General features: G+C 42.7%; 1 protein-coding gene across 1 annotated transcript in view; it reads right to left on the bottom strand.

Annotated features, from left to right (window-relative positions):
• PDSS2 (decaprenyl diphosphate synthase subunit 2) overlaps positions 1-25,409 on the bottom strand; it is a 358,375-nt gene that overhangs the window by 13,492 nt on the left and 319,474 nt on the right. The window contains exons 6-8 of the mRNA XM_077487165.1: positions 15,309-15,482; positions 2,049-2,177; positions 112-147 (exon numbers count right to left, since the gene is read on the bottom strand). Of these exons, the coding sequence (XP_077343291.1) occupies positions 112-147; positions 2,049-2,177; positions 15,309-15,482 (339 nt within the window). The remainder of the gene's footprint in view (positions 1-111; positions 148-2,048; positions 2,178-15,308; positions 15,483-25,409) is intronic.

Here is a 25,409-nt window from a genome sequence, read left to right as displayed (position 1 = left end):
AAAAAAAAACACTTGTCAGTTCATTCTCCCCGAGGTCTTCATAAATAATTTTGCTTAGAATACATAGCATGCAGGTATATAGCTTTATACATCCTCTTCTGCTATCCTTACCTTAGCAAGGTCAATCAAATTGCTTTTCAGTTGAGCCTAGTGTGAATGAAAGAAGATACAGTGTAAAATACTTAGATTGAACCTATTGTATTATAATGCAATTAAAACGATTGTGCCCCTAAATTGTTCAGCTGTCCATACTAGTCAAATTTTGATTAAAAAAATGCAATACAAAATTTGTTTTAATAATATTTGCTCACATTTTCTATGGCTAGTGGTGTCAAGTTGACCAGTGCCAAGAAATATCAAAGAGACAGGCTGAATTTCTTTTTTAATTAACACATTTCTAACATTGAAAAAAGGTTTTTAGTAGGGAAAGAACAGTCATTACAAATTGAATGTTAAGAGCAAAGGAAATTTTGGAGTACTTTCGAAAGACATTTGAAATGTACACAGAATTTTCATATGAATATTCCCAGTACAGGCTCAGCAGATCTCTGCAATACCTGCCTATTTTTCCATGTTTGCCACTTTAAAAATCTTACAAGTACTGACAAATACCTGTTGATTTGCCAGGAACACAGTTATCAAACAGGCGTACAACACAATTAGATGTAAATCAGGTCTTCTTCAAACACAGATTTATACTGAAGACCAATTTCCATATTAACCACTTGCCGACCAGCCAGGTTGGCTCGGCTGCACAAATCGCTGTGGTTGTACGTTGGGCTCATACATGGAGATTTGTGGCCGTGATTGTTCCCCACAGTGACAGAACCGGGATCTGCCTGTGTAAACAAGGCAAATCTCCGTTCTGACAGGGGAGATCACACAGATCCTGTCTTCCTGCTATGCAGGTAAAAGGATCTGTGTGTTGTCCCAGTAAGCCCTTTCCCCATGGAGTTAGAACACACAGTGGAGGGAACACAGTTAACCCTTTGATCGCCCCTGGTAACCCCTTCCCTGCCAGTGTCAATAGTACAATAACAGTGCATATTTTTAGCACTAATTACCTTAGTAATGTCACTGATTCCCAGAAAAGTGGCAAAAATGTCCGTTAGTTCTCCGATCTGTCCGCTGCAATGTCGCAGTCCCGCCAAAAAATCATTGATTGCCGCCATTATTAGTAAAAAACAAATAAATAATAAAAATGCCATATCTCAATCCCCTATTTTGTAGACGCGGTTACTTTTGCACAAACAAATCAATATACGCTTTATGGGATTTTTTTGCCAAAAACATGTAGCAGAATACAAATTGGCCTAAATTGATGAATACAATTTTTTTTTACATTTTTTTTCGGAAAAGTTTTATAGCAGAAAGTAAAGAATTTTGTGGGTTTTTTTTTCAAAATTGTCGCTTTTTGTTTATAGCTTAAAAAAATTAAAACTGCAGAGGTGATCAAATACCACCAAAAGAAAGCTCTCTTTGTGGGAGAAAAAGAACATCAATTTTATTTGTGTACAGTGTTGCACGACCATGCAATTGTCAGTTAAAGCGACGCTGTGCTGTATCGCAAAAAATGGCCTGTTCATTAAGGGGGTAAATCCTTCCGGGGCAGAAGTGCTCAAACTGATGCATACAATATTTAAGAATTAGTCAGGGTCAGGTTTCTTTTAGCAGCAAGTGCTACTTTACAACAGCCAAAGGATGAATTTATGATGCAGGCTGCAACCTTGTACTAAATCTAATTCAAGATGTGTCTCACTGCTCCTGTTTGCAGAGCTTTTCCCTGCAACAGTATTGATAGCTTTAACAGGAAATTAGGAACACCCCAGGGGACATTTGTCGATCACTGAAATATCAGTGCAGTAGAGGCACTGTGTTGTCTGGTTAAACAGGAAGTTAGGAGCTCACTGGATTTCAGCAGAAGCAACGGGTATTTTTCTGTCTATTGCAGAGATAATGCATATGATGTATTTTTCTTTTGCTCAGACACACACTAGCAGACACAATGATAGAAGCAGAAACAAAGAGCAATGAACTTGACTGCTTACCTCTTTAACCTGTTCCATCCAGAGTTCTCTACCTATAGATTCTTGGTGAAGAACAACAGGGGCAGAATTCAGACTGAAAGAGCCTCCTGATTGCTTCCCATTCATGAAAGGCTGGATGTCCGAGTTAATCTGGAAAACAATGGCCAAAAATGTGTTCAGTGGTGTATTTAGTTTTTTTTTTTGCTGCCCTAGGCAAGACTAAAAATGGGCGCCCCCCCCCCCATCTAAATTCATCCCTCCCCAGCTGCTTTAAAATTGCACATGCCCGTGCAAAGGAGACAAACTACGTATATTTTACTATTCATAGGCGAAGCTTTTGCAGATTACCACTTTAGATTTACAGAGGATGTCTGGAGCTAGAATTACTGCCCATGATCGGACATTTGCGGTGGTATCTAACATGTGTGGGACGATCGCTGTTTGCGTGCGTGTGGGACCAACAAGTGCGTTTGCCTTTGCGTGCAAGTATGGGAGGACGGGGGCACTTATAATTTTTTTTTTTAATAACACAATTTTGTTAAATTTTCTTTTTACACTTGCTTTTTTTTAATCACTTTTATTGCATTGACAAGGAACGTACAGTGAGGGGAAAAAGTATTTGAGCCCCTGCTGATTTTGTACGTTTTCCCACTGAAAAAGAAATGATCATTCTATAATTTTAATGGTAGGTTTATTTTAACAGTATGAGACAGACCAAAAATATCCAGAGAAAGGCATTTCAAAAAAGTTATAAATTGATTTGCATTTTAATGAGTGAATGAGTATATGATCCCCTATCAATCAGCAAGATTTCTAGCTCCCAGGTGTCTTCTACACAGGTAACGAGCTGAGATTAGGAGTGCTCCTAATCTCAGCTTGTTGCCTACATACAGTGGATATACAAAGTTTACACACCCCTGTTAAAATATCAGGTTTCTGTAATGTAAAAAAATGACACAAAGATAAATAATTTCAGCTCTTTTACCACCACTGCTGCCATATTTCAGCGGCAGTGGCTGTTTTAAACACACTCCCAGTGGTTGCTGCCACAGAGAGTTTATATAAATCACACAGGCTGGCCACCAGATGGAAGTTATTTGGTGGCTGTGCAGCCGCCTAATGGCTTCCACACACCCTGTAACTGCTGGTCCCCCCACCCCCCTGCGCCCAGGAACGGCTTGGCAGGTGCTGCTAGTTAGAAGTGAGGGAGATCAGTAAAAATCCATTCACTGATTTCTCCTCCCTACTAGTGACTCAAAATCGCTGTATAAAACATCCTTTCCAGGTCCTGGTGTTACTTTCCCCAGCCAGTGAAGAAGCTAATGAAGCCTGATCTACACCCCATTACTTTAATTGGGGGGCAGGTGAGAAATAAAAAGCATCACATATGGGACTTTTTGTCTACTATGTTATGAAAAATAAAGTTTAACCACTTCAGCTCTGAAATATTTACCCCACTTCATAACCATATTTTTTTCCCCACAAACAGAGATTTCTTTTCATGGTATTTGATCACCTCTGTATTTTTAAATGTTGTGCTATAACCAAAAAAAAAAGACTGACAATTTTGAAAATAAATAAATGTTTTACTTTCTGCTATAAAAGATATTCAATAAAAAACTGTAAAAAAAAAAAAAAAAAAAAACTCGAATGTCTTCATCAATTTAGGCCATATGTATACTGCTACATATTTTTCGTAAAAAAAATCCCAATAAGCGTATATTGATTATGCATTCCATTTTGGAAAGCAAACCATATAGAGGCCGAAAATCCAAGGAACACCTGCAGGTGTTCTAGGGACATAAATTATGAATCTAATATCCTAACTACCGATCACATTGCAGGTCCTAGAGCATCAGGACAGTATAAACACCCGCAAAATGACCACATTTTGATGGGTAGACACCCCAAGGTATCTTAACGGCCGCCCACTGTAGATATACTGCAACAGGGCGGCTCTGTTGCACAAAACTATGTACCTGTATGTAATTTCATGCAATAGATAGCGAGTGTGTGACCTGATTGGCCAGAGGGGCCAATGTCCGCGATGCCTGCCGATCATTCCCCAGAGAGGCAAACAAGGCAGATTGCATTTCTGACAGGGAAGTACACTATGATCTTGTGTTCCTGCGAAGAACATTTTTTTTAAAGCAAAAAGCAAAAAATATTAGTTTTTTTTCAAAATTGTTACTCATTTTTTGTTTCTAGCACAAAGAATGTGCTCAGTTGCAGAATTGTTGCTGTCGTTACTTTCAGTGTTTGATGACGAATTTCCCTACAAACCACTATCGCTCAATTCTGCTAGTGATTCTAATTTACTATCCCTGTTTTCTAGCCGTCTAAAACCACTTCTGACGTAAAGGGATGCTTTTTGGTTGCTATGAACAATCTCAAGTTTCCAGGCAGAAAGAACAGTGTATATCATTTAAAACTGCATGCAGGGCACTGGACAAAGCATTAGGGACAAAAGGGATGTGAAGTAATTTGATACAGTAATGTTAACGGCAAGATTATAGTGTACTGTGTTTTGTTTTTTGCACTTTTTGAATTTGGCGCAAGACTCCAACCCCATGTGTCGCATCGCTTGCAGGGAATGGAACCTGGCACACAGTAAGTCGGGTGGAGGACACAGCCTGCAGACAGCGGGAGGACATCGCAGGATCCTGGGGACACAGTAAGTAACTTTCCCATGATACTGCGATGCAATCCCGAGTGTGGTTCGGGGGGTTACCACTTTTGGTAATGAGCCACACTTGGGAATACCGCCAGGGAGGTTAAGAGGCATGGTGAGTCTTTTAACCCCTTGCCGACCAACACACGAAAATATACGTCGGCACAATGGCACGGCTGGGCAAATGAGCGTACAGTTATATCCTCTTTAAATCATAGCCTTGTGGGGGCGCGCGTGCACTGAGCGGCAGAACAGGGAGATGCCTATGTAAACAAGGCATTTCCCTGTTCTACCTAGCAACATGACAGTGATCTACTGCTCCCTGTCATTGGGAGCAGTGATCTGTCATGATCTAGTGAACCCACCCCTCCACAGTTAGAATCACTCCCTAGGACACAGTTAACCCCTTGATCGCCCCCTAGTGTTTAACCCCTTCCCTGCCAGTGTCATTTACAAAGCAATCAGTGCATTTTTATAGCACTGATCGCCGTAGAAATGACAATGATCCCAAAATAGTGTCAAAAGTGTCCGATGTGTCTGCCATAATGTCACAGTTAAAAATAACAAAACACTGACGTTACTAATAAAAAGAAAATAATAAAAATGCCATAAATCTATCCCCTATTTTGCAGACGCTATAACTTTTGCGCAAACCAATCAATATACGCAATTTTTTTACCAAAAATATGTAGAATACATATCGGCCTAAACTGAGAAAGACATTTATATATATATATATATATATATATATATATATATATTATAGCAAAAAGTTAAAAAAATAGTTTTTTTTTCAAAATTTTCTTTTTTTTTGTTTGTAGCGCAAAAAATAAAAACCACAGATGTGATCAAATACCAGAAAGCTCTATTTGTGGGGAAAAAAGGACCTCAACTTTGTTTCGGTGCAACGTCGCACGACCGCGCAATTGTCAGTTAAAGCAAAGCAGTGCCGTATCTCAAAAAGTGCTCTGGTCAGGAAGGAGGTGAATCCTTCCTGGGCTGGAGTGGTTAAAAACGTAGTTTTATTGCCATGAGTTTTTGGAAAGTTCAGAAATGAAAAAAAAAAATATACACTAAGTTGTCAATTTAATAATATATTTCTCGCACAGAGCATGGGCATACTTAGAATCACACCTCAGAATAAATTCTGCTACTCCTCCCGAGTATGACGATACTGCATGCGTGGCACTTTTTCACTGCCTGGACTGATTATGTACTGGACATTGTAGCTTGTGTATGATACAATCAACCAATTCTGTCAAAACCAATATACTGTAATGGTCACCTCTAAACGAGTGATGAGGGAATAAAGCTTAGTGCAGCATGACCTATAGCAGTCCCAGTTCCTATAAGCCAAGCAAACCTAGCCTACTGGTACGTGGCTGCCCTAGGAATGCCATGTCCCCTGGCCTGGTGTCTTGCAGGAATGTAGTCAGTAGGATGTGCAGATGGGTCAGTGCAGGCAGAGACATGGTCAGCAAACAGGCAAAGGATCGGTCCAGGCAGCATAAACAGGCCAGGGTAAGCACAGGCAGAGGCCACAGTGAACTGATTTGGTGGGGATCAGGGACAATTTGATTAGTGCGGAGGTGATCAGGGACAATATGACTGGCGTGGCGATGATCATGGACACTGGGACTGGTGTGGCAGTGATCAGTGACACTGTAACTGGTGTGGTGGTAATCAGGGGCAATATGACTGCTGTGGCGGTGATTAGGGACAATGTGACTGGTGTAGCAGTGATGAGGGACACAATAACAGGTGTGTCAGTGATCAGGGACACAGTAAATGCCAGTTCACAGGACAAAAACATTCTCCAGATCTATTCCGGATGCATTTCTGCATGCACCTTTGTATTGGTTTTTGAAGCTTCTTACTGCATTCTAGTACAGTTGTGTGCAGGAAAAAAGCAGCATGTAGTACTTTTTTCTGGGACTGAAAAGCACTGGAATGCACTGCGCTTGGGAGAACTATGCCATTGGAACCCATATACCCTACATTCCAAGGTTTTTTGATGCAGAAAAAAAAGCATTGCACTGCATATGGTGTAAACGGACCCTAACAGGTGTGGCTGTGATCAGGATGGACCTTAACAGGTGTAGTGGTGATCAGGGACACAATAACTAGGGTGGTGGTGATCAGAGAGACAGTAAATGGTGTGGCAGTGATCAGGGGCAAAGTAACTGGTGTGGCGATGATCAGGGACACAGTAACTGGTGTGGCAGTGATCAGGGACACAGTAACTGGTGTGGCAGTGATCAGGGACACAGTAACTGGTGTGGCAGTGATAAGAGACATGGTAAATGGTGTGGCAGTGATCAGGGGTAAAGTAACTGGTGTGGTGATGATCAGGGACACAGTAACTGGTGTAGCAGTGATCAGGGACACAGTAACTGGTGTGGCAGTGATAAGAGACATGGTAAATGGTGTGACAGTGATCAGGGGTAAAGTAACTGGTGTGGTGATGATCAGGGACACAGTAACTGGTGTAGCAGTGATCAGGGACACAGTAACTGGTGTGGTAGTGATCAGGGACACAGTAACTGGTGTAGCAGTGTTCAGGGACACAGTAACTGGTGTGGTAGTGATCAGGGACACAGTAACTGGTGTGGCAGTGATCAAGGACACAGTAACTGGTGTGGCAATGACCAAGGACTATATGACTGGTGCAGCCGTGATTAGGGACACTGTGAGTGGGGATGGTCAAGCCTGTGAGTGGGTGGTGGTGATTAGGGACACTGACTGACAGCACTGGTATGGTGACACTGCACGTGCTTGGGTGAAAGTATTTTAAAAAATATATATATAATTTTTTTTTTACATATTGTCACCAGAGCAGTGTTACCATACCTACCATACATTATATGCTGTGTATCACAAAAATATAGCAGTGCCTGTTTCTATGCACAAAGCAAGCCTAGCCTGGTAGGTGGCTGCCTCCTGTAATTAAATTTTCATGGCCAGGAAGAACAGGAGGCTAATCAAAGATTGAGCAAAAGAGTTCCTCTGGTCCTAGGAGTGCAGCTGTCTGCAGGATATTGTTAGGACTGATGTCTCACAGGAATGTAGTCAGTAGGACATGCAGATAGATCATTTCAGGCGGCAGGTAGAGATGTGGTCAGGAAATAGGCAAATGATCTAGGCCTCAGGCAGAAACTTGGTCAATAAACAGGCCAGGATCAATACAGGCTGAAGCCAAAGCCAACACTGCACTGGTGTGGCGATGATCAGGAAATGTATTGCTGGCTGCACTAGTCTGGTTACACTGTCATTAGTGCAGCAATCATGAACACTGCTGCGGAGACACTGTCACTGGTGCAACAGCAATCAGGAACACTGTTGCTGGATTTCACTGGTCTGATGACACTGCACTGGTATGACTGAGATCAGGGACACTGTTGCTGGTTTACACTGATCTAGTGACACTGTCTCTGGTGCAACAGCAATCAGGAATATTGTTGCTGGCTTACACTGGACTGGTGACACTGACACTGGTGCGGTGGCAATCGGCAACACTGTTGTTGGATTACACTAGTTTGATGACACAGAGACTGGTGTGGCTAGCTTTCAGGAACACTATTGCTGGCACTGGTTGTGGTGACACTTGCACTGGTCTGGCAGCAGTCAGAAACACTGTTGTTGGCTTGTACTGGTGTGGAGGCAGTCAGGAATGCTTTGGTTGACTTAAACTGGTCTGGTAGTGATCAGAAACACTGTTGCTGGCTACATTGGTCTAATGACATGGGAATTGGTGTGGTGGCGATCAGGAACACTGTTACTGACTGCGCTAGCTTGGGTCACTGACACTGGTGTTGCGGCTATCAGGAACATGGTTGCTGGCTGCTGGTGATCAGAAACACTGTTGTTGGCTTACACTCATCTAGTGATACTAAGAATGGTGTTGAGATGATCTAGACAATGTTACCTGCTCACACTGGTATGGTGACATTAGGATTGGTGTGAGGCAATCAGGAACAGTGTTGCTGGCTTACACTGGTCTGGTGACACTGCACTGGTATGACTGAGATCAGGGGCACTGTTGCTGGTTTACACTGGTCTGGTGACACTGGCCCTGGCGTAGGGGCATTCAGGAACACAGATGCTGGCTGCTCTGGTCTGGTGGTAATCAGTGACACTGTTGCTGACTTACACTAATCTAGCAACATTGAAACTGGTGTGGTGGTGATCATGAACACTGTTGTTGCCTTGCACTGGTCTGGTGACACTGGGGCTGGTGTGGCTTTAATCAGGAACACTGTTGCTGATTTACACTGGTCTCCTGACACTGTGACCAGTGAAGCAGTGATCAGGAACACTGTTGATGCCTCACAGTGTTCTGGTGACACTGGCCCTGATGTAGGGTTAGGAACACTGTTGCTGGTTTACACTGGTCTTTTGACACTGGGACTGGTGTAGCGGCGGTCAGGAACACTGTTGCCAGCTTACACTGGTCTGGTGTCCTTGATGTGGAGGCAATTGGGAACACGGTTTCTGGCTGCACTAGTCTAGTGTGGTGGTGATCAGCAACAGTATTGCTGACTACATTGATCTGGTGATAGTGTGACTGGTGTGAAGGTGATCAAGGACACTGTGGCTGGCTGCACTGGTACAGTGACACTGTACTGGCCTGGCTAGTGATCAGTGACATCGGCTCTAGTGATAAAAACAAAACCAAAAAAAACCAATAATAATCAAAGGGTGTTTTCTACAGTGTTAAAGGGGTTGTAAACCCTCAAGGTTTTTACCTTAATGCATTTAATGCATTAAGGTGAAAAACCTCCTGTGATGCAGCAGCCCCCCAGTGCCCCGCTTTTACTTACCTGAACCTGGTCTTTCCAGCGACAGGGGCGAGCACACCAGCCTAGGTCTCGGGTCCTGATAGATAGATAGCAGAGCAGCTATTGGCTCCTGCTGCTGTCAATCAAATCCAATGATGCTGGAGCCAGGGGGTGGGGCCGAGTCCTGCTGTCTGTGTTAATGGTCACAGCAGCAGGACACAGGAACGCGCCCGCATGAGTGCCCTGAGGGACAGCGGCTCTCCAACAGAGCACTCGAGAAGAGGAGGAACCAGGAGCTCCACTGAAGGACCCTAGAAGGGGAGGATCAACCAACTGCACAGAGGAGGTAAGTAAGACATGTATTTATTTATTTTTTTTTTAAACAAGACTTTACATATCCTTTAATAACTGTAGCAGGAGCTAAAGGGTGCACTCTGTTTTTCCTTTCACAGTCGACCACTGTAAGAGGAAAAAAGTTCTGGCTGCAATATGCAGCTTTTGTACACATATGCGATTGGTCACAGTGATCACATGGTAATGAAATGACAATAAAATGGCCTCTGTGACCTGCTGTGTACTAAGGGCATGCATAAGCAGTGCTAGAAGGTGTGCATGAGCGGCAAGAGTGAGAGGATGTTTTATTACACGTTCCTGTCCTCAGTAGATAGCTGTCCAGCCATTCCTTTACATTCCAGACAGCAAGTGGTTAAAAAAGGAAAAAGAGAGAACATTTTTAAAACATGGAAAAGAAAACATACTAGTAAAAAATGGGAGTGGGATGGAGGTGTGAAGGGGAAAAGGGTGAGAAGGAAAAAGGAAGAAGGGCATGGGAATGGAAAATAAGGCAATGGGCAAGGAAGGAGAGAAGAGGAGGGGAAGGAGAAGAAGGGTATAGGAAAAGAAGAAAAGGTAAAAAATAAAGATAAAAAGGGAGAGGGAGAAGAAGGGGAGAGAAAGAGGAAAGGTAAAAGGGAGGGGTGAAACGGAAGGAAAGGGGGAGGGGGAAGAGGGGAAAAAAAAAAAAGAGGATGGGACAAATATATTACTCATTGTAATTGGAAACAACCCATTTAAAATTGGGCATCATCTCTGATTTTCCCAATGTCTGTCCAAAAACATAATACTATCTGAAGTCACAATTGTCAACACACTGATAGTCACAGGACTATAACCAGTAATCAAACTAATATTTTTAGATGAGTAAAAATATATTACTGCTATTTTTTAACCTCATACCATATAAAAGGTAATACATGAAAGAACCCTTTTATCAACATGAAACATTTGTAGTTTAATGAATGGTCTTAGAATAATGAAAATTAATTAGGCTTTCCAAGCACTCTTTATATTTTGCATAACAAAGACACCTAGCCTTTGTAAGAATATACAACAAAGCAAGCTACTATTAAATAAAACATGCAACAAGGAAGAAGGAGACAGTGTTACAATTTTAGCAGGTTCGTTATTTTGCTATATAGTGACATCAGGCCTCATTTTAAATTTGTCAACTCTGTGTATATCCCCATGAGGGCGCAGTAGTTTGCAGTATAAAACAGTAAAAACTCTTAGCTGTCACCCTTAGTCCAGGATGCTCCTGGGCAAAACCTGAAAACTTCAGGGAATACATCACTAGAGTGCTATGTACTTGAAAAATACTATTAAATTATGTATGCAAAAATCTGTTCTTTTCCATTACTTTAAACAACATGTACATAGAAAAAATAAGGGATTTCTTCATAAAGAGTGACAGAAAGCAGAAGAAAATTATCCTAGAGCCCTGGTTCACATTGATGCTACTTTGAAATCGTACCACTTCACTTGAAGTAGCGAGATTTCAAAGTAGCAAGGTCAGAGTGATTTCAGCTGCTACTTGATAAACATCTGTGTGGCTTCATGCACAGAAGTCTATTGAAGTCACACCTGAAATCGGTAAAAGTAGTGCAGGAACTACTTTTCCAAATCGGTGTGGCGCCGCAAGAACGGTTTCGCAACAATTGGAACAGTGCCATTGCCTCCAATAGGCTGTGACTTGTCATGCGACTCCAACGTGAACCTAGGCTAAAGAGAACTTGTAATCAGCACCAATATACTTTCTAAGCGCATACTTAACAGATATTTATCTGTTTCAGTGTCTCAAAGAACACTTTTCGCCAACAGAAATTTTTGTAGAATGGGAGATTGCAAGAGTAGATATAGGGACAGCTAATTAAACAAGCATGTTATATTTACAGTTATAGTTGCCTGGTTTCCTAAGAATGCACAAATATCCCAGCTGTACCCTAAATATATCTTATAAGCAGGTAAAAACCCAGAGCAAATCTCCAACACCACATACCACAATGGACCTTTGTTTTAGCACACCGCAATGCACAGAAGTGACCCATATATGTTTTGTGCCACACTGGGGAAAAAAGCGTATGTGTATTAAAAGGTTCATTGTAGTGCATTGGTAGCACATTTAAAATGAATGGGGTGCACTGATGTGCATGGGGTAACGCACCACTAAGGTGTGACTATTCATCAGTTTTATAAAACAGAAAACAATAAATAACTGCAGCATGCCTGCTCTGCTTCGCGTTGTCATATTGCTCAGATATTATTTTATAATGAAGAAGTTTGGATTAGCATGATACTATTTACCAGCAAACTAAAGAAATCGAAGTGCAAGCTTTTGAAGCACCCTGGAGTCTTCTTCAGATAAAACTCTGCCTACTGCGGTTTATTTTTTTTATGCAATAATCTCTACTTCTGCTTTATAGTGTAAGTATCACAAACACAAGTAAAAAACTACAAACAGAAAAACTCTCTGATCAAGAAGTTGCATACACAAACATAGAAACAGCAGCAGTGATTCTTAAAACGGACCTTCATCCAAAAGTTAGTGTCACTTCTCCTCCTCCTCACCCCTAACATGTTTGAGGTTTTTTTTTCCTTCATGGGAAGTAGGTACCACCTCCCACTTCCTCAATTTTAACTTTCGCGAGAACAACGTCCACTGCACCATGCATTCTCATACACGCGCAGTGGGAACTTCTTCAGGAATCATAACCGGTCCTTGAATCCAAGATGGCAGTGTCAGGGACTCGCTTCAGTCAGAAGAACTGCTGTGGGAAGACAACACTGGACTCCAGGGACTGGTAAGTACCTCATTTTTAAAAGTCAGCAGCTACAGCTACAGTATACAGTGAGTAGCAACAGGATTTATCAACCTAGCCTCACAGTTATATATCGCACTTATTTTTAATGTGAATCTGGTCCCAGACTATGCACACTAAAGTATTTACATATTCTGAACAAGCAGTAAATGTAGGTCTTTCTATGCTTTATTCACAGACACTAGCTCTTTGCCCCCCGTGTTTCACAACCCTGCCTTTTTAAAGGGGTTGTCATTTGCAGGCCTTGAGGGACTTTAATAGCTCTGCATAGCCCCAAGTACCTCACCTCCTTTCTTTGACTACTACACAGTTACATATAGTAGGTTACATAGTAGGTGAGGTTGAAAAAAGACACAAGTTCAACCTGTGTGTGTGATTACATGTCAGTATTAAACTATGGATGCTCCACGGACAGGGATGGATTGGTTAAAGACATACCAGTTCTCGGCTTTTTGTAAATTCCTCTGTTCTTCGACTCGTTAGGCGCCCTCTTACTGACTTTGAACAGCTGTGCTCTCTCTCGGAGCCCCCTACACACATGCTAGCTCCAATCTTCAGTTGCCACTCCTTTTCCTCCCTCCTTGGCCGCATAAAAAAGGGACCTGGGCCAGCAGCTGGACCGTGCAGCATGGGCTAAGGCTTTTCACTTTGCTCATAAATCTAGTATTGTGTGTTATTCTCAGGGGAAATTTTTTAAGATTCTTACCAGGTGGTATAGAGACCTAGCCTCTCTCCATCGCATTTTCCCACAGGTCTCTGAGACGTGCTGGTGGTGTAATCGTACTAGAGGTACCTACCTTCACATCTGGTAGGATTGTTGTAAGATTAGGCCATTTTGGAAGATGATTTTTGACACCTATAACAATGTTTATGGTGAGTCATCTTCTCCTTCCGCAAAACTGCCCTGTTATCCATTTTACCTGGTTCTCTACAGCAACAAAAATGGAGTCTACTCCGCTTTTTTGTATTTGCAGGCAGGTAGTTGATTTCTTGACTAGAAAATTGGAAATTGACTAGTCTTTGTTGTGAGTCTGTATGATATTTTAGCGTTTATTACTTCACATTACATGTACATGCAGTGGTCAGAGATGACTTGTATTAAATCTATTTTGCTGCCTGTTAAGAATATGAATGTTGTTTATGCTGCAAATTTACAGCATAGTAAACAGAGAGACCTGCTTACTAGTGCAGAAAAATGCAGGTCATTGCTCACAGTGTGAACAAGTCTTGTAAACACTTTGCTAGGCACTCATTGGTATTAGCCATTTGTCTTTGTAGAAACTCTTGAAAGAACTAGAGTGTAATATTAATCTATAGTGAGTAACCCTTTCAGTCTGATCATAGGTAGAAAAAATGGTCTTTTAAAACAGGCAAGTGAACACAAATTTTAGAGTGACCCAAGCTAAATTTACAGGTGTCGCTCAAGGCTCCACCACGTCCTCTTATCTAGCAACTGCTTGGGGTGCAGACAAGAACAGAGCTTGTCCCAGCTATAGACATCCAATGGAAAAGGGAATGACCATGACTAAGCTCTGTGGATGGAGTGAAATATGTTGGGACGTGGCCTGGTTGGAGCAAGAGCTGAGGCTGCCATACACCTTCTTATGGGGTATTGTAGTGATGTGCGACTTCCAGGACTTTTGCCTTTTCCATAAATTTTTTTTTTTAGCGTTTTAGATAACTTGATCATTAAACACCAGTTTTTGGATGTCTGCAATTATTAGCCATGTCATTCATTTTTAAATATGCAGCAGTTATCAGTGATAATATGCCATACCTGCCAAACGTACTATTCCAGGAGTCTATGCTACATCACAAATATTTTCAAAAATGAATTACACACCCTTACAGGTGTATGAAGTCTTAGTCTTCCAGAACTGAATATTGGCTTATGCACTCACCAGGTCTAAAGAATATATAAACATGGGCTTACATCTGCCATGGAATATGATTCATGAAAACCGGATCAATCAAATAATGGGCCAGCTGCGCACAGCAACCATATAGTTTTCCTACTTATTCCACAAAACTACACTGGAAGTGTTAAGCAATGATTCAGACAGGTTACCATGGACAACTGTTCCACTTTTCATAAATTAAAATAAATTTTTGTTTATTTAGCTTACAAGGTGGAAAGTAAAAGTAGTATTAATGTATCAGAAACAAGAGTGCTTCCAGTATAGATAAAAAAAAAATCCTTCAAACATCTTCATTGAACAGAAGGGATTTAGATACATATTTTGGCCAAAAACAAGACTATGTGCAGAGCCAAAGCAAACCAATAATTCCGTTCCTCCACTTGTAATTTACCTTATATGAACTTACAATAATTTCTTCCACCTGCCAACAAATGAAATTACCTATGGGTATGAAAAGCAGCCTAATTTATAGTAGACGTACCCTCTTCTCACAAAGTAAATAAAGAATCCAGGCCATAGCTGGGAAAGAGCACACAGATCATTGACATATAGCATGTCAGATCTGAGAAGATGGGCATCTATGCAAATCAATTTTAAGCAACATAATACACCGCTTAGAGCAAGAATATAGTAAAATAAAAAAATGTATCACTTGTGACATTAATGTAAAAAAAGGTCATTGCTGCTCAGCCAACAGTGAAGTATCGTCTGAAATCCTTCAGACACATGCTGAAGAAAATATGACAGCAAATACATACCTTATAACTTAAGGACATATGTTTTCCATACTGGAAAGCCATAGACTGGATCTCTGGCTCATGCCTTGCTAGCTCAACTGCAGCTTGACAGCTCTTAGCCAGCAATGCACCATGGGAGAGAAAAATGTGCTCCATCCAATTAGCCATTCCACTGTCATCGGTAAAACTGCTCTTCTGAAATGCAAATAAAATAAGGAGGTAAATATTTCTTGTCCATTTATTTTAAAAATCAAATGACCATCAAAAATAATCTTTATTTGTTTAGCAATGTTGCAGATCAAATACAAAAACAATAAAATTTAATTACAGACACCAAACAAGCAAATCGAAATGATTACTGTTTATATAACTAGGATTACCATAACGTGTTACATATTCTTACAAAAAAAAATAAAACGAGCCCTGCTACCTGGGAATTCAGCCACCATCCTCCATATGGTCTAGAATCTGGACCATGAATTGCTGCACAAGCTAAAAATTCCACGTATTACAATGATGGGAAGACCCACAAACTGCATCAAGACACTCTTTCACTTGCTGTGAATTATTATTTTAACACTCCAGAACCTGGAATTTACTTGGTGAAGGGCCTTCTGTGGTTGAAATATAAAAAAGAATGTACAGGTCCTTTTGCAAGTTCTCTTATCTCACCAGATCCCCACTCAGGACTCTAATGGGCCTATAAACAGAAGAGCCAAGATTCCTGCAGTGCACCTCCACCATTCACTACCAACACCTTCAGTAAATCCAGGTGAATTGGGACTGCACAGAGTAATGTTCCAATCTGCTCTTTGGTTTACTATTTTAGATACTACTATACTGCTTAGGGTCCAACAAGGCAGTGCAACCTTACTTACCCTCGTCATTCCCCTGAAATAGTAAAATGGAGTAATGTAGACTAAAGATGATGTCACACTGAGTTCTCCAATATTTTGCAACCATCTAGCTGGAAGATGTATGCTATCAACACAACAGTACCCAAAATGGAACATAGGTTTGTTTAGGCATGTTTATTACTATTATCAAATAGGTATCGTCTCATTTTAATATACAGTGCATGTGGAAAGTATTCACAATGCTTCACTTTTTCCACATTTTGTTAAGTTACAGCCTTATTCCATAACTGATTAAATTCATTATTTTCCTCAAAATTCTACAAGCAATACCCCACAATGGCAATGTGAAAGAAGTTTGTTTGAAATCCTTGCAAATTTATAAAAAAATTTTAATGAAATAAATCACATGTACATAAGTATTCACAGCCTTTGCGCAATACTTTGTTGAAGCACCTTTGGCACCAATTACAGCCTCAAGTCTTTTTGGGTATGATGCTACAAGCTTGGCACACCTATTTTTGGCCAGTTTCTCTGATCCTTTTTTGCAGAACCTCTCAAGCACCATCATGGGATGGGGAGCATCGGTGTACAGCCATTTTCAGATCTCTCCAGAGATGTTCACTTGGGTTCAAGTCTTGGCTCCTGTTGGAAGATGAACCTTCACCCCAGTCTGAGGTCCAGAGCGCTCTGAAGCTGGTTTTCATCAAGGCTGTCTCTGTACATTGCTGCAGTCATCTTTCCCTCGATCCTGATCAGTCTCCTAGTTTCTGCCACTGAAAAACATCCCAACAGCATGAGGCTGCCACCACCATGCTTCACTGTAGGGATGTATTGGCCAGGTAATGAGTGGTTCCTGGTTTCCTCCAGACATGATGCTTGCAATTTAGGCCAAAAAGTTCCATCTTTGCTTCATCAGACCAGAGAATTTTGTTACTCATGGTCTGAGAATCCTTCAAGTGCCTTATGGCAAACTACAGGCAGGCTGCCATGTGCCTTTTACTAAGAAGTGGCTTTCATCTGGCCACTCTACCATACAGGCCTGATTGGTGGAGTGCCGCAGAGATGGTTGTTCATCTGGGAGGTTCTCTTCTCTCCACAGAGAAATACTGGAGCTCTGTCAGTGACCATCAGGTTCTTGATCACCTCCCTGACTAAGGCCGTTCTCCATGGATCGCTCAGTTTGGCTGGGCGGCCTGCTCTAATAAGAGTCCTGATGGTTCAAAACTTCTTCCATTTTTTAATGATGGAGGCCACTGTGCTTATTGGGACCTTCAATGCTGCATAAATGTTTCTGTACCCTTCCCCAGATCTGTGCCTCAATACAATCCAGTCTCGGAGGTCTACACACAATTCCTTGGACTTCATGGCTTGGTTTGTGCTCTGACATGCACGGTTAACTGTGGGACCTTATATAAACAGGTGTGTGCCTTTCCAAATCATGTCCAACGAACTGAGTTTACCACAGGTGGACTCCAAACAAGTTGCAGAAATATCTCAAGGATTATCAGTGGAAACAGGATGCACCTGAGCTCAATTTTGAGTGTCATGACAAAGGCTGCGAATACTTATGTACATATATTAAAAATCTACACATCCCTGTTAAAATGTCAGGTTTCTGTGATGTAAAAAAAAGAGACAAAGATAAATCATTTCAGAACTTTTTCCACCTTTAATGTGACCTATAAACTGTACAATTCAATTGAAAACAAACCAAAATATATTTTTTTGGGGGGGTAAAACTAAACTAATGTGGTTGCATAGGTGTGTACACCCTCTTATAACTGGAGATGTAGGTGTGTTCAGAATTAAGCATGCACCTGCCATCATTTAAAGTGCCTCCACTTGACCCCAAATAAAGTTCAGCTATTCTAGTAAGTCTTTCGTGACATTTTCTTAGTCGCATCCTACAGCAAAAGCTATGGTCCACAGAGAGCTTCCAAAGCATCAGAGGGATCTCATTATTAAAAAGGTATTAGTCAGGAGAAAGGTACAGACAAACTTCCAAGGCATTAGATATACCATGGAAAACAGTGAAGACAGTCATCATTAAGTGGAAAAAATATGGCACAACAGTGACATTACCAGGAATTGGACGTCCCTCAAAAATTGATCAAAAGACAAGACAAAAATTGGTCAGGGAGGCTGCAAGGAGGCCTACAGCAACATCAAAGAAGCTGCAGGAATATCTGGCAAGCACTGGCTGTGTGGTACATGTGACAACAATCTCCCATATTCTTCATATATCTAGGCTATGGGGTAGAGTGGCAACACAGAAGCCTTTTCTTACAAAGAAAAATATTCAAGCCTGGCTAAACTTTGCAAAAACACATCTGAAGTCTCCCAAAAGCATGTGGGGAAATGTGTTATGGTCTGAGGAAACCAAGGTTGAACTTTTTGGCCACAATTCCAAAAGATGCTTGGCGCAAAAACAACGCTACACATTACCCAAAAGAACACCATACCCACAGTGAAGCATGGTGGTGGGCAGCATCATGCTTTGGTGCTGTTTTTCTTCAGCTGGAACAGAGGCCTTAGTCAAGGTAGAGGGAATTCTGAACAGTTCCAAATACCAGTCAATATTGGCACAAAACCTTCTGCTAGAAAGCTGAACATGAAGAGTAACTTCATCTTTCAGCATGACATCAACCCAAAGCATACATCCAAATCAACAAAGGAATGGCTTCACCAGAAGAAGATTAAAGTTTTGGAATGGCCCAGCCAGAGCCTAGACCTGAATCTGTGGGGTGATCTGAAGAGGACTGGGCACAGATTTGCAGTGTTTTTGCAAAGAAGAGTGGGCAGATGTGCTAAGTCAAGATGTGAGATACTGACAGACTCGTACCCAAAATGAGTGCTGTAATCAAATCAAAAGATGCTTCGTCAAAGTATTAATTTAAGGGTGTGCACACTTATGTAACCACATTAAAGGTGGAAAAAGTTCTGAAATGATTTATCTTTGTATCATTTTTTTACATCACAGAAACCTGACATTTTAATAAGGGTGTATAGACTTTTTATATCCACTGTACATGTGATTTTCTCGTTTTTTATTTTTAATAAATTTCACAGATTTCAAACTCCTTTCATGTTGTCATTGTGGGGTATTGCTTGTAGAATTTTGAGGAAAATAATGAATTCATTTTGGAATAAGGCTGTAACATAAAATGTGGAAAATGTGAAGCACTGTGAATACTTTCCGGATGCACTGTAAAGTAAATGAAAATTGGAACCCTGCGTGCCTTTCTGGTGATAGTAGTTGGCAGGGGCCTTTTTGCTTAGTTTTGCTGCTTTCGAATTCTGTAGAAGTGCACCATAGCTCTATAGAGGCAGATTTTGGCAGACTGAAAAAAAGAAGTCGATGAAGCACATAGGATTGGGAAGAGATACAAAATACTTGTCATTCTAGGAATATGAAGAACCGTGACATGGAAAAAAAAAAAAAAAGGACAATATCAAAATCTCAGTGATCTAATCTCAGAAAAGGTGGATCATTACAATTATTCAAAACACTAAAGTAAAAAAAGAAAAAAAAAAATGACAAAACGTCTCAAACAGAAGCAACACTACTTGAAAATAATTAAAGTTCTAATCAATATACATTTCCTGGTGAATCAGGATGCTAAATTAGGACATCCCAAAAAAAATGTTTACAAGTATTGACCAAAATATCTGTGCACAGATCCAATCCACAGCTAAAGAAAATGCTTAGTAGGGTTTATTGCCAATAAACAGGTGTCAGGTCACCTTGAGGTGAGGTGACAGAAGCACACCGTAGGGATCAGGAGTGCACCGCAAGGTTGTGGACCTTACAGCTGACTGCTGCGGACGGGAGACAGATCCCACCAAGGTTAGAGCGTAAGATTCCCTGGGGCGCGGAGTCTATGAGCCAGCAGGTGTTTACCAGAGCCTCTAGTGGTGAGGATGGACTTGGCTGCAACTGGCTCCAGGTCGCGACCCCCAGGGTCCCCCAGCTCGCACCCACAGTAGGCAACAGGAGGATAGGGATAGTGAGGGATAAAGCCAAGGTCGGGGCCACAAGCAGACAGGAATAGTCAGGGACACGCCAATAGGTCAGGATCACAGGCAAACAGGGATAGTCAAGGACACTCCAAAGTCGGTAACGGAACAACAGAAGCGCACACGGCAGGTAACAGGAAGCTAAACACACAAAGCAATAAACAATGGTTGATTAGCAGGGTTGGCCTGCAGTGCACAGGTTAATATAGAGTTCTCTGATAGGAGCTAGGGTGGAGTCATGCCAGAGGATGGATTACAAAACCAGCCAGGTGAGGGTCGGCTGGTCTCTAGAGATGAACACATGGAAACAGGTAAGCAGACAAACACTATTGCATAACCATGACAGTACCCTCCCTCTTACGAGGCCTCCCCCTCCCCCGCCTGGGTCCAGGCTTAAAGGGAAACTCCAGATGGAACCTTCTCAACAGACTAGGAGCAAAGACCTCAGATGCAGTAATCAAAGACCTCTCCTCAGGGCCAAACCCTTTCCAATGTACGAGGTACTGAAGAATGCCTTTACGGAGCCGGGAATCCAAAACTTGACTAACCTCGTATTTTAGATTATCCTCAGAGACTGGAACCGAGGTAGGGAGAGGAAGAGAGGACTTGAGGACTAAAGGCTTTTTAGGAATGGGTAAGGGCATGAGAAGATCAGGAGCCTGAGCAGGGTCCCCCAGACCCTTAAAGATGAGCTGGGCATCCAGAACAGGACCACCAGACTGGGCAGAGGTCAGTGGATCCCTGAGGTCAGGTTGGTTAGAAGGTGACATGTCACAAGAGTCAAGCTGGATAGCTGAAACACAAACAGAATGCAGAGAGCCCTGAGAAAAAGATTGAAAACCCCACCTGGCCGAATGAGGCAGTCTATCCAAAGGATGGATTGAGCCTCTTAAACGGGTTTGAACGGAAATAGTAGAAGTAGGGTGAGGCCAGGTCACAGAAGGTCCTGAACAAGAAGCAGGAAGCTCATTGGGCATGGGCTGGACTGGCATAACTGGTGCAGAGGCCGACTGAATAGTATTGTCAGGTGTAGCGAACATCTCAATCGCATCACAGGGCATAGCGACTGTGGAACTTGCAGACAAGTTAGCCTGGCTGTGCGTCCAAGGGAGATTAGGGACAGGCAAAGGTAAATGGTTATGCAAACTGGAGTGAATGATCGACTCAGGTTCATTTGTGGGCCCCTCATCCAGAGTACCACATGACCTAGAGAGTGCACAAGTCCGACTATTGCAGGATACATCCCAGAGATCGCTATATACAGCGGGAAGAGCAGAAGATACTGGGATGGTGGTAACAGGAAGTTTCTCTTTTGGGGTACCCTTGAGTAGGCAGGAAGAGGAAAAGGAGGAACCCCAAGCCAGGATCTGTCCATCAGACCAGTCAACGTGTGGAGAATGGAGCCGTAACCAAGGAAGACCTAATATGATAGGAGATGAAGCCTTAGGTAAGACAAGGAAGGATATCCACTCCTGGTGGAGTGTCCCTACTGACATCTTAACAGGAAGAGTCTGGAAGCGGATAGGGCCCCCTGGGAGAACAGTGCCATCAATCGCCAAACCACCAATGGCGTTGTAAGGGGCAAAAGGGTAAGTCTCATAGAGGATGCAGTTTCCCAATCCATGAAATTGGCAGCGGCTCCGGAATCCAGATGTGCTGAGACCGAACGAGAGGAAGCACCGACATGAAGCAACACAGAAAGGAGAAGAGGAGAAGGTGAAGATGATATTTCAGGGTCTAATACTCCACCTTCCAGATGTATTAGCCCTGAGCGTTTTTCCGGACGAAGAGAACAAGTGTCACGGAAATGACCTTTGGCCCCACAATAGAGGCATAGGCTCAGAGTTCTGCGCCTAGCGTGTTCTTCGGGAGATAACTTTGTCCGGCCCAACTGCATAGGTTCCTCAGCAGGCAGGGGGTGCTCCTCGGATTGAAGAGAAGGTATTGGGAGCTCAGGCTGTCTAAAGAACGGGGAGTGCTGGCATCTTTTTTCCAGGGCCCTCTCCTGAAAGGGAATATCGATCTGGTTACACAAGGTGATGACACTGTCCAGATCAGCAGGAAGGGATCTTCCTGCTAATTCATCTTTCACTCTATCAGAGAGGCCATGTAAAAAGGTTGCAACTAGGGCCTCATTATTCCAGCTCAATTCAGCTGTAAGGATACGGAACTGAAGAGCATACTGTCCCACAGAAGTGGACTCTTGACGGAGACGTAAAAGAGCGCTAGCCGCTGAGGAGACACGACCCGGTTCCTCGAAGATATTCCGAAAAAGTTTCAAGAAATCAGACAGGCTAGAAACCACTGGATCATTCAGTTCCCACAGAGGGGAAGCCCAAGCTAGCGCCTCGCCGGACAGGAGGGATATAATATATGCTACTTTCGCCAGATCGGACAGGAAATTTTGGGGCTGAAGTTCAAAATGAATTGTGCACTGGCTAAGGAACCCCCTGCAAGCCTTGGATTCCCCAGAGAAACGGGCCGGAGCTGGTAGTTGTAATGAATGTGTGGCTGCGACTGATGCGATAGGTGCAGCGGCAGATAGCGGTTGAGGTTGTCGAACCGAGGGTCCTAATGAGGCCTGAACCTGTTCAACACTGGATGCCAAATCCTGAAGGAATCGCATCACCTGGGTCTGATGTGATTCTTGGGTCTCAAGTCTGTGAACTAAGCCCTGCAATGGGTCATCTGCGGATAGCGGCACATCAGCTGGGTCCATGGCTGATAAAACTGTCAGGTCACCTTGAGGCGAGTTGACAGATGCACACCGTAGGGATTAGGAGTGCACTGCAAGGTTGTGGACCCTACAGCTGAATGCTGCGGACGGGAGACAGATCCCACCAAGGTTAGAGCGTAAGATTCCCTGGGGCGCGGAGTCTAAGAGCCAGCAGGTGTTCACCAGAGCCTCTAGTGGTGAGGATGGACTTGGCTGCAACTGGCTCCAGGTCGCGACCCCCAGGGTCCCCCAGCTCGCACCTACAGTAGGCAACAGGAGGATAGGGATAGTGTGGGATAAAGCCAAGGACGGGGCCACAAGCAGACAGGAATAGCCAGGGACACGCCAATAGGTCAGGATCACAGGCAAACAGGGATAGTCAAAGACACGCCAAAGTCGGTAACAGAACAACAGAAGCGCACACGGCAGGTAACAGGAAGCTAAACACACAAAGCAATACACAATGGTTGATCAGCAGGGTTGGCCTGCAGTGCACAGGTTAATATAGAGTTCTCTGATAGGAGCTAGGGTGGAGTCATGCCAGAGGATGGATTACAAAAGCAGTCTCTAGAGATGAACACATGGAAACAGGTAAGCAGACAAACTCTATTGCATAACCATGACAACTGGGTTCCACCAGTGACTTAACAATTTTGACTTTTAATGAAAATCAGATGACATTTCTTGGAGCCATAAATACATAACGCCACAAAACTTTTTTTTTAATCTCAACTGGACATAGGTCTGTGCCATCTTGCCTTGATTTACTATCCTTGTGTCATCAGCTGTAATGTAATGGCTTTAAGCCTTCTGAACCATTTCTGAATAAATGCGTGCATAACTTTATTTTTTTCTTTATTTTTTTACATTATTAACCATGGCTCAAAGTCTAAGCCCTTGTACACACAGTCGGACATTCTGACGGAAAATGTCCGATCGGACCATGTTGTCGGATAATCCGACTGTGTGTGGACTCCACCGGACTGTTTACGTCGGAATATCCGACGGACAAAGTTTTAGAGCTGGGCTATAAAACTTTCCGACAACATGATCCGATCAGAATTTGTCCGATTGTGTGTAGAGAATTCCGATCGGACAAAGTGCCACGCATGCTCAGATCAAATTCCTAGACCAAAGCTATTGGCTACTAGCCTGAACGTAGTCCCGTCGTAACAAAATAACGTAGTAACGTTACGTATGATCGGATTTTCCGACAACTGTATGCAACACAAGTTTCGGGCAAAATCCGACGGATTTTGTTGTCGGAATGTCCGACCGTGTGTACAAGGGCTTAAAGGTTAATTTGGTGCAACTCCTCATCACAGATAATATTCATGTATTATAGATATCCAATAAAGTATAGAGAATATTTTATTATCTATTTAATACATTATGTTTTGTATAGTTCTCTGCCTGGCTACCCTACTTTCTATCTTCTGAAATTCGGTACTTCTAAGCTGCTGAGCCTAACCTCCTCTTTTGACCTAAAACAATGCCACTCTGTTGGCAACTGCCTTGACCTCATATTCTCCTACCTATGCACTCCGCACAACCTCTCCAATGTTCCTTTTCCTCTCTCTGATCACCACCTTATTAGTGTCACTCTCTCTGCCTCCTCCTTGCCTTCCAACTACTAAACTATTACCTGTAGAAACCTTTGCCATCTTAACCCTTCTCTTCTTTTTTCTGCTAAAGATTGTCTCTACGACGAAATCTCATCCTTGTCTTGCCCCAACTTGGCCACTTCTGTCTGCAACAGTTCACGGTCATCCACCCTGGATACCTTCGCCCCCCTCATTACGCACAGAATCAGGCCTCGACTGCTACAACCCTGGCAAACAGACAATACCAGAAGCCTCAAAAAACATAGTCGTACTCTTGAGCGTCTGTGGTGTAAGGCTAAGTCACAGCAAGATTTCAGCCAATATAAATCTGCCCTCCAAAAATAATATTCCTGCCTCCACACTGCCAAACAGACCTACTTTATCACTCTCATTAACACCCTCTCACACAGTCCCCGTCAACTCTTTTCCACCTTTACCACTCTACTTTGACCTCCATTACCTCCACCCGCTAACTTACTGCCCAGGGGATTGCTAATCACTTCAAAAATAAGATTGAGACAATTTGTCTCGAGATCTCCGCTCTACAGATATCTCTCACACTTTACACTCTTTGTCCTCCTGCACAATCAATACTCAGTGTCACTTACAACTCCACTTCCTCCCCCCAACTCCTCTTACTGTTGGGGTCCCCCAAGATTCTGTCCTTAGACCCCTACTATTCTCGATCCATGTCCTCCCTGGGTCAGATGATAGCCTCCCATGGGTTCCACTTCCATTTATATGCTGATGACACCCAAATCTATCTCTCTGCTCCTCAGCTCACCCCATCAATCTCCATCACTGATTTACTAACAGACATAGCCTGGATGTCAAACCACTTCCTGAAACTTAATCTATCTAAAACTGAGCTCTTAATATTTCCTGCCCCCCGTGCCCCTTACCCTGACTTAACTGAAAAGATCAATGG

Source organism: Lithobates pipiens, unplaced genomic scaffold (assembly GCF_037356315.1).
Source record: "Lithobates pipiens isolate NorthernLeopardFrog02 unplaced genomic scaffold, aLitPip1_a1.2 Scaffold_18, whole genome shotgun sequence".
Taxonomy (NCBI): Eukaryota; Metazoa; Chordata; class Amphibia; order Anura; family Ranidae; genus Lithobates; species Lithobates pipiens.
Note: the sequence above shows the minus strand (reverse complement) of the source record. Positions and strands in the feature narration are given on the sequence as shown.